The sequence below is a fragment of the Cebus imitator genome, unplaced genomic scaffold, assembly GCF_001604975.1.
Source record: "Cebus imitator isolate Cc_AM_T3 unplaced genomic scaffold, Cebus_imitator-1.0 Scaffold471, whole genome shotgun sequence".
NCBI classification, from domain to species: Eukaryota; Metazoa; Chordata; class Mammalia; order Primates; family Cebidae; genus Cebus; species Cebus imitator.
Genome location: NW_016107786.1, coordinates 375,480 through 387,541, shown reverse-complemented (window position 1 = coordinate 387,541; position 12,062 = coordinate 375,480). Strand labels below are relative to the sequence as shown.

The following is a 12,062-nucleotide window of genomic DNA, read 5'->3' as shown; positions in this document are numbered from 1 at the left end:
ACAAATATCTTGAATTTAAAGAGCTAAGAGCTTACTATTGATAAATAACATTAATTTTTCTAAACTTTTACTTTAGATTGAGGGGTACATGTGCAGGCTTCTTGTATAGGTAAATTGCATGTCATGGGAGTTTTGTGTACAGATTGTTTTGCCACCCAGGTAATAAGCATAGGACCCGATAAGGCAGTTTTTTGATTCTCATCCTCCTCCTTCCCTCTACCCTCAAGTAGGCCCCAGTGTCTATTGTTTCCTTCTTTGTGTTTATATATATTCAATGTTTAGCACCCACTTACAAGCAAGAACATGTAGCATTTCTACTACATGTTCAATTAAACAGTACTGTACTGTTCATTGAACAGTATTTTTCTGTTCCTTTGTTAGTTCACTTAGGATAATGGCCTCCAGTTCCATCCATGTTGCTGCAAAGGACATGATCTCATTCTTTTTTTATGTCTGTGTACTATTCCATGGTGTATAGTGCCACATTTTTTTTAAGATGGAGTCTCACTCTGTCGCCCAGGCTGGAGTGCAGTGGCACGATCTCAGCTCACTGCAACTTCTGCCTCCTGTGTTCAAGTGGCTCTGCTGCCTCAGCTTCCTGAGTATCTGGGACTACAGGTGCGTTCCACAACACCTGGCTAATTTAAAAATATATATATTTTTAGTAGAGATGGAGTTTCACCACATTAGTCAGGCTGGTCTTCAACTCCTGACCTTATGAGCCACCTGCCTCAGCCTCCCAAAGTGCTAGGATTACAGGTGTGAGCCACTGCACCCAGCTGCCACATTTTCTTTATCTAGTCCACCACTGATGGGCATTTAGGTTGATTCCATGTCTTTGCTATTGTGAACAGTGCTGCAATGAGCATACACATATGTACATGGTGCATGTGTCTTTATGGTAGAATGATTTATAATCTTTTGGGTATATATCCAATGATGGGATTGCTGAGTCAAACGGCAATTCTGCTTTGAGTTGTTTGAGAAATTGCCAACTGCTTACTACGATGACTGAACTTTCCCTTTTCTCTGTGACCTCACCAGCATCTGTTATTTTTTGACTTTTTAATAGCTATTCTGACTGGTGTGAGATGGTATCTCATTGTGGTTTTTATTTACATTTCTCTAATGATTTGAGATGTTGAGCACTAAAAAAAGAACTGATTTTAAAATACAGATAGCCATTATTTTATTTATCAAACATTTATTCTGCGTCAGGTACTGTGGCAAGTATTTTTAATATACTTTATATCAAGGGTTGGCAAACTACAGCCAAAGGGCCAAATCCAGTCCACCACTTATTTTTGTAAATAAAATTTTACTGATACACAGCTGTGTCCAACTGTTTGCATATTACCTAAGGCTGCTTTTGAGCTATAATGATAGAGTTGAGTAGTTGCAACAGAGGCAGTTTGGTCTGCAACATTTAAAATAATATCTGGCCTTTTACAGAAAATATTTGCTGACTACTACATTACTCATTCTCATAAGAATATTCAGAGATAAACATGGTGTTTCCCATTTTATAATTAAGGTAACTGAGGGTTATAGGTTATATAACTTAGTAAGGGCAAAGCTTGGGTTTGATTCTATATTTGTCTAATTCCAGAAATGCATGTTTTTATGCTATACTCATGAACAAAAGTAACCAAAATATAAGGTGGGAAAAAACAAGAGCCTTACAGAGTCACAGAGAAACTGCTATTAGAGCTCAGAAAAGGGGGAGATTATTTTGAGCCTAGAGTGATAATACTTCTGGAGAAGATTATACTGGAATATAAAAGCAAAACTGGATCTCAGGAATTGTCTGTCCCAGGCCCAAGTTCAAGAAAAGTTAAGAGATCAAGGTCACATGTTTACTTAGAGGCAAAGCTGACATTGGAACCAGGCCTCCACTTATCCAGCTAAAAGTATGTTACAGTGACTATGCTGAGCTATTGAATTTATGTGTGTGTGTGTGTTTGAATGTTACAGAATGTCAGAATTATTGAAATGAGATTTTTGTACATTATGCTTAATGGCAATTGAACTGAAAAGCCTGTACTTCCTTTATTGAAGCAATCAAGAACACATTTGTGCAGGTGATTACAAAATACCATTACCCATATACCATCCTACCAAATACATTTTTGTTGTGGAGAATAACATTTATGAGACCAAGGGGACTTGTGGCACTCTCCACCAACTTTAAGATTCAATAACAAGAAACCACGAAAGTCAAATAGTTACATACATCCTACACTGCAGAGTCAGGCAACTCTACATTAGGAGAGAAATGGAGACATGAACATGTGCAGCCAATGGAGGCTTACCTGATACTGTAAAGCACTTTGCCATTTTTCGAAATCCGTAGCAATTTGTTGTCAGTGGTGACATCATGGAAGTTGGCCCCCTTCTCGTTGGCAAAAAACAAATCTGGTTTCCAAATGGAGTCTAGCATAGATGGGTCCAAGTCCAGGGAATCATCTGGGTACTCACTGTATGCCAGCCGTGAATCATTCCACTGTTGTCTCAGAAAAATATTCACTCGGTAGTCCTACAGAAATGCCATGAACAAGCATTACTGATTACCCTGGCAGAAGAGATATATTTTCATTTCGCTGTCACTCTTCTCCCTGATTTGGTACAGCTTTGGTGTCCGAGTAAACCAAGCTGTTTCTACCTTGGCCATAATAAACCATTTAGTTCTATTAGGAGAAGGGACAGAAGGGAGAAAGAAAAGGGAAGATTCAACCAAACCAGAACACCAATAAAACAGGTGGACTTGGATTTTTTAATGTTTAAATTATTCATTCTGGGATGAAATAATACTAACTCAAGCCAATTTTTCTACAGAAAAAGGTAATCATGAACACAGAAATCAGTCTGTGATGGCAGATTGTCAAATAAAACGGATTCATTTTCCAAATCAGAAATCACATGATCTCTAGTGTCTTTCTGCTCAGATGCTCTGGGCAGAAGGAAACCTACCACGCAATTTGAGTAGTGAAAATCTTACAAAACCATGACATGATGGTGCAGTATTTTTAAAATTTATCAACATAAACATCAACATCTTTCATGCTAACAAAATACTTTCTTTGCAGCTACTTCCTTTTGAAATTCTTATAATTTCCTCTGAATGGGTTGTATCTACGCTAGCCAACTTGATGCTTCATCCAAACAGATATGCTTCATGTTTTCTCAATCTGAACACTGAAGGAGTTTTAAGTATACCTCTAGCATTCCCATTTGGTCTGGGAATTTTCTTCTGTGCTAATGAATAGCTTGGGGCAGTGACTGCTGTCCTGGGGAATTGTACTGAGGTTCATTCAAAGTACTACTTCAATTGATAATCTCGACATTGATTGAGGCGTCAACAGTATTCCCTAATCAAGCCAGTCTGTGGTTTTGGAGCTAGTAGTTAAGCATTATTGCTACTTATGACCACAAGTGTGATATATACTAATTCATTCTTACTCTCTTTCTTTTACATATTTTACCCTTACTTGCTCCATCTCCACATATTTCGTACCTGGATTTTTGGTCATTATTTACATTACTCTAATGGTGACTAACTTGTCCTGGTTTGCCTGAGAACTTCCCAAATTTGGCCCCAAAACTCTCACATCCAGGGAACTTCCTTGGTGTAGGCAAATTGGGATAGTTGGTCACTCTACTGGGTACTCTGGAGACTATTTTAGGATGGCAAGTTTGGGCAAATTCCCCCAGGATCAAAAGGGAAAAGAAATAATTAAGTTGTAAAGATCAGGATATATGGAAAAAAGCTTCAATATAGGTTTTTTAAAATCTATTTACTAAACCATACAAATTCCCGTGACTTTTTTTTCAAATTCATCCTGATGATCAAGTTCATAGAGCGTTTTGGAGGCAGTACTCTTGGGAAGAGTGCCCCAAGTAGGCCTAATTTCAAGTCTGTGTGAGCTTTAATATGGGAAGTTAACTTTGAGTTTGAAGTTATAGGGGGCAGTTACTTTATGATAAATTGAGGCTTTACCATTGCACTGCTAATTTAGAGACCAAGTTCACCCTTATATATTTGTTTAAAAAATGTCAGGCCTGGGCCAGATGCTGTGGTTCACACCTGTAATTCCATTACTTTGGGTGGCTGAAGCAGGTGCATCACCTGAGGTCAGGAGTTCGACACCAGCCTGGCCAACATGATGAAACCCCGTCTCTACTAAAAATACACAAATTAGTCAGACATGGTGGTGTACGCTTGTAGTCCCAGTTACCCAGGAGGCTGAGATGCAATAATCGCTTGAACCTGGGAGGCGCAGGTTGCAGTGAGCAGAGATTGTGCCACTGAACTCCAGCCTGGGCAGACTCTGTCTCTAAATAAATAAATAAATAAATAATAAGTCAGGCTTATAGTAGATTCTTCATTCTTAAGAAGTCAGAAATAATAAATGTAGCTACCTGCTATCCCTGAAAAGTTAGCATCTTCTTATAACTTGTTTATGTAGCTATAGAATCAAAGGGGGCCCACAGTCTCATTTCAGCAGTTATAGCACAACATGCATTCTAACAAGAGGCTGTCTACATTCTTAATCTGAGTTCTTTAGGAATGTGATTTCAGATTGGAGATAAAACAACTCTTCATTCAGCAGAAGTAACCAGCAAAACATGTGAAATGTTTGTTTGGGGAAAGGATTTGAGGGAGCTAGAATTATATTCTGGAGATGTTCTCTGAGTGGACACATTTTGTACACTTTCAGTTCACCCTCCTATCTGTTAAATGAGGAGTAGACTAGGACCCACTGCTGTGTCATGGATAGTCTTCCAGCACCTGTATGTCCAAATCACATCCTAGCTACCTACATCCTTCCAGGCAGTCATCTGGAAGCTGGGAAGAGAGCATCTTTTCTCTATTTTCTGATAGCCCAAACTTGGGGGAAAGCTACGTACAGATGGTATGCAAGCACCCTTGACCCTTAATGACATTACTAAAATTCTCAAACTATGCCTTTATATTGGGAAATAGGGGTTACAAATATACTCTCCATCCTGTAAATTCACTTACCATCAGAAACTAAAGAAAAAAGAAAAGAAAATGGTAAACTCACATTTTGAAAACAGAATATAACCTGTCTTATCATTTTCTTCTTATTAGTCATCTAAATCTTTGGGACCACACAAAATTTGTTCCACTGAATACTCTTAATGCTGGGTCAACTAGAAATTACCACTAATAGATTCTTCTGCCTCTTAATGAACAAAAATGCATTTTTTGAATAACCTATCCATAAAAATAATGAAACATAAAAATATTCCTTAGAGTAACACAAATGTGTTGTCTTGTGAGTACAAATCTCTGACATTAACATATCAGAGTGAGAATTGGTGGGCAGACAAGACCCACAATAAGTTAGTGGGACTTCATTAACCATAGGAAGGGAAGACTACATCGCACCAAAGAAAGCCATGTTGAGTTCTTGAAGTAGCTAATCATTGCCTTTTCTTTGGAAACAAATACCCCAAACTAAATCTTTTAATAATGTTATTTGGATAATGGGGTGAGAGTAAAGTGTAAGGGAAGAGAGGAAAATCAGCAGGTTTAGAAACTCAAAATTCTGAGGCATTCTTGAAAATAATTTATTTCAGAAAATGTAGAGAAATCAAAACTATTACCTCTAGAAAATAGCAACAATCAATGTTCTCAATGATCTCATCACTGTGCATAAAGCTAAGGATTCTGACTACAACTAAAGGCAGTTCAGGGAAGAACCTGTTTCTATTTAATTTTTTTGACCAATTTTTCAGAGTCAAATTTTGTTAAACTAGCAGTAAATTCATAGATGGTAAAATCTTAGAGGTATGGTAAAGAAAGTTGGGCTGTGATGACACTTTGGGTGTGCAATGGACTGAACGTTTGTGTCTTCTCAAAATTCGTATGTTGAAATTCTAACCTCCAATGTGATAATATTGGAGGTTAGAAGTGGGGCCTTTGGGAGGTGATGAAGTTGTAAGGGTGGAGCACTCAAGAAAGGGATTACTGCCCTTAGAAAAGAGACCCCAGAGAATTTTCTTTCTACTATGCGAGAGTACCAAAAGTCAACAGTCTGTAACCCAAATAGAGTTCTCATCAGAACCCAACCATGCTAGTACCCTGATCTCAGACTTCCAGCCTCCAGAACTGCTAGGAATAAATTTCTGTTGTTTATTAGCCAACCAATCTATAATACTTTGTTATCACAGCCTGAGCTAATTAAGACTGGTGTACTAGGTGGAGTCCCAGGCAGGGCCTCAATTATCTTGGAAGATAAGACCCTTTCTTGGAGGAATTCTCACATTCTTACTATTATACATCCATTTAAATATTGATGCCCTAAATCTGGGGCTGGCAACCTATGGTCTGTGGCCTAAATTTGGCCTCAGCCTGTTTTTGTAAATAAAGCTTTATTGATGTACAACTACACCTATTTGCTAACTTGGGCCTTGGCCTGTTTTCTTAAGTAAAGCTTTATTGGTGCGCAGCCACAACTATTTGCTTACTATTGTTTATGGCTGCTTTCATGCCAAAAGGGCAGAATGGCACAGTTGTGGCAGAGACTATCTGGCTCTCAAAGTCCTAAGTATACTGTCTGGCCTTTTATAGAAAAAGTTTGCCAATCCTACCCTATGTGGCCTGAGGATCCCTTCTTTGACAAGCATGATAGAGTTCCAAAAAATATTTTCTGTAGTTTTGCACCAAAGCCAAAATTGAATGAAACAAGATACATTTTTTTAAAGTAAATGAGGTTGTCATTATAACAAAGCTAAGAAGTAAAACAAAAGAGGCACAATACACATTGGTCTTCTAACCATGCAATTCAATCTGTGTTATACAGAAGAGACAGGCTGTTTATGTTACCCTTGAGCAACAGTTTGCAGATTTTCTGATTGGAAGTATGACATAGGTCACTTAATAAGTGGCCAGGAAAAAGCCGCTGATTTATGAAACACTTTCAGTAGCTGTTAAAGACAGCAGAAAACAAGGATATCCAGAGCTTCCATTTTAATCTCTTTAAATGTTTAACTTGTTTTGCATTAATGAACATCGAAAAGGTGCACATTTACATTTTTGATTGAGAATAAGATGCAATGAGGAGATTTAATCAAAGCAACATGGGAATCTAATTAATGCAATCAGCATTAGGTCGTGCAAATTTTGTCATTGAATGCCATCGTGTAAAGCTGGTGACAGTGATTTGGGCTACTGGAAGCTTTGCCCCTCTCTTATTAGAATAAAGCCAAGAGGGGAGAGACAGAAACTGAATGCCAACCCGAGAGCTGGTTTACTCTGTCCGTGTTTAGCTTTTCTTATGAGTCATTTAATAACCCTATCAAAACTATCTTATTTAGGTAAATTTTTAAATGCACTACATCCTTTCAAAGCCTCACAAGTCTCATTTCTGGGTAATAATGTATCAGAGTAATATCAACATGGGTAGTATAGTTGAATTATGTCTAATTTTGCTAGTAGAAAAAAGTGGTAAAGGTAAATTCATTATTTCTAACATGAAGGACACCACAAAGTACAGTAATTTATTAAACATGATTCTTGTGGCCAAAAAGAGAAAATTCACATAAATAAGGGAACATTTGTTTTTTTACTTTTCAATGTTATTATGCTTATTATTTTTAGGACATCAGGCACCATAATACTTAGTCAAATTCAATTATACTTGATTTTGGTTTCATTGAATGAATGGTGTAAACTTCACATAGTCATGCCAATTAGATCCAGCCAGTTGATTTAGGACTTAAAGTAAATATATGGGGACCAAGAAAATATTTCACCCAAAATGCAAGCTCCATGCTGTAGCCTAGAATTCTATGGGGTAAGAGTAATGATCCAATAGGCTATGTCACAGGTAACATGACCATGACTTTTATAAGGAGGGTGTGGCAGTTCATGCCTGTAATGCTGGTTCTTTGGGAGGCTGAGGCAGGAGGATTGCTTGAGGCCAGGAATTTGAGACCAGCCTGGGAAAAATAGTGAGATCCCATCTCCACATTTTTTTAAATTAACTAGATGTGGTGGTGTGCACCTGTAGTCCTAGCTACTTGGGAGGCTGAGGCAAGAGTATCTTTGAGCCCAGGAGTTCGAAGTTTCAGTGGGCCATGATCTGCAGTCCAAGGCTGGGCAGAAGAGTGAGATCCTGTGGTGGCTTATGCCTGTGATCCCAGCACTTTGGGAGACCAAGGCAGGCAGATCACCTGTGGTCAGGAGTTCAAGACCAGCCTGGCCAACATGGTTAAACCGCGTCTCTACAAAAATTAGCCAGGCATGGTGGCATGCGCCTGTAATCCCAGCTACTCAGGAGGCTGAGGTGGAAGAATCGCTTGAACCTGGGAGGTGGAGGTTGCAGTGAGCCGAGATCATGCCACTGCACTCCAGCTTGGGCACCGGAGAGAGACTCCATATCAAAAGAAAAAAATTTTTTAAAGCATTGGTAGATTTTATAGCATCTGAAATCTTTTTCACATATATGAAACATGTCTACTCATACTCTATAATGAGCTTCTAACTAGCTTTAAGTTTATGGGCTTTTTTTTTTTTTTTGGAAAGGCATGCATATGGTATAATTGTTATGGATTTGGGACTACTTTCTCTTGCCAACAAAATCGTGTGTGTGTGTGTATGTGTATGTATATTTTTCTAAGTTCAGCCCCTTGGAATATATCTTAAATGTGGCATCGAAGTGAGGCTCAACTATCTTAAAAATTCTATTACATGTAAAAAACTGGCTATACTATTACATCTCACAAACTTTGAAATTTATACTTCTGAAGCATTGGAGATGCACCTATTTAAATATCCATAACTATGCATCATGTTTATTGTGGATAATTCTACAGAAAACCAGTAAAACATCAAGTGTTTTAAAAATTTCTCTGGCATGATGGATATAAGATTAGTGAATATTGAGTAATGAACACTTGACAAATGACTTAAAAAATGAAGTAGTATAAATTATTGCTTTTCAGAGGTGAGCAAAGTTGGAAATTGGCACTCAGTAAATGTCCCACAAATATGCCACAGTGCACTTCAATCCCACATCCCATTCCTTCACACGATGGCTTCAATGCTCAGTCCCACTCACCATTGTAGTTTCTGCTATTGACCCAAAGCTGTTGATAAATATGTTGCAGGTAACATTTACAGGAGGCCCTGAAAGTTGAACAATAGAAAATTTGACAGTTTGTGTTCATAGCATAATTGAGTCATGTCTTTCTCTTGCCAGTGGCATTGCAGCACTTACCATGGTGGTTTCCGTGACTGATCCAAAACTGTTGATAAAAATATTGCAAGTAACGTTTACTGGAGGACCTGCAGAATGCAATAAGAATATTGCAATATACATTGAAACAAAAATACAGCTCCATTAACATCTGTGAAATTGGCTAGAGATGTGAATAAAATGAAAATGATGGTGAGATTGAAAAAAAAAAAGTTTTACCCAGAGGTGCGTAATGATAACAGATTATGGCTGTTAAGCAATGGCAACTTACCCTGAAGAGTGTTGGAATTGGAAAATATAAGCTGAAAACTATTGAACTGAATTCATTGTCATACATTGCTATTAAAATAGCCTTTTGGGTGGTGGCTTTATTTTTGACCTTAGGATTATCAACATTGTAGACATCAACAGCAGTTGCCTCACAGTGATGAAATAGCCTTGTCATGAGGTCAAAATGGAGCTGCATTTTGAGTTATGGATGAGTCAGGAACATCCACCTCCTTTTGTATGACATTCTTTAAATCAGTGAGTTACTTTTATTTTCTTGACACCTCTGAATTTACCCCACTCCTTTATATCCTCTGACCACCAATGAAAAATGATGTATGGAAATACAGCAAAGAAAATTTACTTATTTTAAGACATAAACACAAACAGAAATATCACGTAATATCCATATTGTTGCCTTAGTAAATATGGTATAAAGGATTATTGCATCCTAGATGTGCTTTGAACAAGGAAAGGGTCCACTTTTATCTCCAGAGACACAGTGACTAGGCTGACTACAGCTCTCGTTTTCTCTTATCTTTTGTCAGTAGGTAAATCACTGTTTGATGATTCCCTGTTCAACATTTTGCTGGGGAACATATTTATTGTCTTTGTGGAATTTTCACCTAATGCTTTTTGAGCTAATATTTCCATGAAGTATTTGTTTACTCGCTGCCTTCTCCTGTAGAAATGTGTATGTCTTCATGTGACAAAGGATCAGCAGCCCAGTTCAAGAAACACCCTACTTGGCTCAGTACTGAACAAATCTGTAGGAGCCAAAATAAGAGGAATTTGGCTTAAGGCCTCCCTCAAAGGCTGGTAGTGAAAACTCCTTAAACACTGAAACTTCTTCAGAAGTCCATGTCAGGTTTTAGAAACAAGGAAAGGAAATTTGGGATATAATGGCTAATTTAACTCCTCAGGCAAAATTTTTTGGTAAAAGAAGGAGCAAGGAGTTTTGGTAAAAGAGGTGTGTGTTATTCTTTGAAACATAACTATTTTTTTTGTTTTTAATTAAATAGTAATTGTGATTTGTAAAAAATATTTGCAGGCACAGAATCACAGGCACCACCATATTACCAAAACAATTTTTAGTAGACATCTTTGAAATGCTCCAAGTATTTTAAATTTGACCCTGCCCCTCTTATGTCAGCATCTGCCATGATGAATTCTTCTCCATGGTCACTTTCTACTCTGCTTGATTTTGTTTTTCTTTATTGCTTACTCAAAATAAAAAAAAACAAAATAGATAGTTTCTTTTTCTTGGCCATAAAATTCTATTTTATAACAAATATATTTTTCTGCTAATAAGAAATAAATTAGACAAGGCAGAGGCAAGTCACAAGAAATTATATGTGTTTGTTTTTTCCCTCTCTCTCCACAATGAAATATTTTCTTTGAGATTATCCACTTCAAGGTGGAAAACTTTCCTGAATTCTTATATGGAAGAAGAGAAATGTCATTTAACCAGCAGAAATTTGAAAATTTAAACATTGTCTGTCTTATACTTTTTCTGCTTGTCTATCCTACCCAACTGGCCTGAAAGCATTTAGAAAGCTGGGTCATACCATTATATATTTGTTTTTATCTTTCCTGATAAGTGGCATTATGATTATGTTGCTGGAAGTCAAAATAATTTTTAAGTTACCATATATTGCTGCACTGTGCTAAGTGCATTAAAAATTATCTAAATTATCTAGTGTAATCCTCACAAAAGAAGAATCTGTTTATTGCTCTAGTAAATGTTTACAGATGAGGAAACACGGTGTTAGAGAGGTTAACTTGCTTGAAGTCACATCACAATAATTAGAAAATCCGAGACTCAGTGTGTCATCATTCTGAGTCCAAAAACCTAAACTCTCAACCATTTTGCTGCACTACTCTCATTTCATCGTATCCTGTTGCCCTCCTGACCTGCTAACCCTGGTATTTTACATTGGTTTGTACCTCTCTTAATTCTTTACATCTGACTTTTTCAATTTTGGGCATTTTGTTTCAAGGTTCATTTGGATTTCTATATAAAACCTTAGAAAGAGAAAAGTAAGTTTATTTGATGAGGGATGAGCACATGCATATACTCAGAACTGACACATATTTGAACCTTACTGTGTGCCAGTGAGTGCTTTATTTCATTCTTCAATAATTATCATGACCCCCATTTCTCAGATGAGAGAAATTGAGGCATAAAAATCATTCATTTTCCCAAGGTCACAGAGTTTATAAGAGGCAGAAATCACCTAATTTTAAGGACATTTTTTCTTAACTACAGGGGTAAAAAGCCTGAGGCCAATACAATTATCCTAGTGGTATACGCTACCTAAATATGGAACTTGATCTGCAAGTTTTTTGGGTTGACTTGTAGATAACGTTTTTTCCCCTCACTTTGAGGAGTTATCCTATTATGGGCCAGCACAATCTTTCATCTGCCTTTAGCATAATAGTCTGCTCAGGTGTTCTGATTGACAGGGACTTTTTCTTAGATGTGATCACCAGTAAATGAATGTGTTCTGTAAACTACAGAAGGAAATATTTTACACTAGTTAACCTCATCTAATTGATCAGCAAAGT

The 12,062-nt window shown here is 37.3% G+C and overlaps 1 protein-coding gene across 6 annotated transcripts in view; it reads right to left on the bottom strand.

Annotated features, from left to right (window-relative positions):
* The window catches only part of GLRA2 (glycine receptor alpha 2), a 209,636-nt gene that overhangs the window by 161,966 nt on the left and 35,608 nt on the right, over positions 1–12,062 (bottom strand). For 4 of the 6 annotated variants that reach the window (XM_037732762.1, XM_037732764.1, XM_017512353.2 and 1 more), the window contains 2 exons: positions 9,249–9,316; positions 2,313–2,536 (listed from right to left, as the gene is read on the bottom strand). In XM_037732762.1, coding sequence (XP_037588690.1) covers positions 2,313–2,536; positions 9,249–9,316 — 292 coding nt within the window. Of the gene's footprint in view, positions 1–2,312; positions 2,537–9,089; positions 9,158–9,248; positions 9,317–12,062 lie in introns of all 6 variants that reach the window. The other 2 variants (XM_037732765.1, XM_017512354.2) reach the window with 2 other exon arrangements.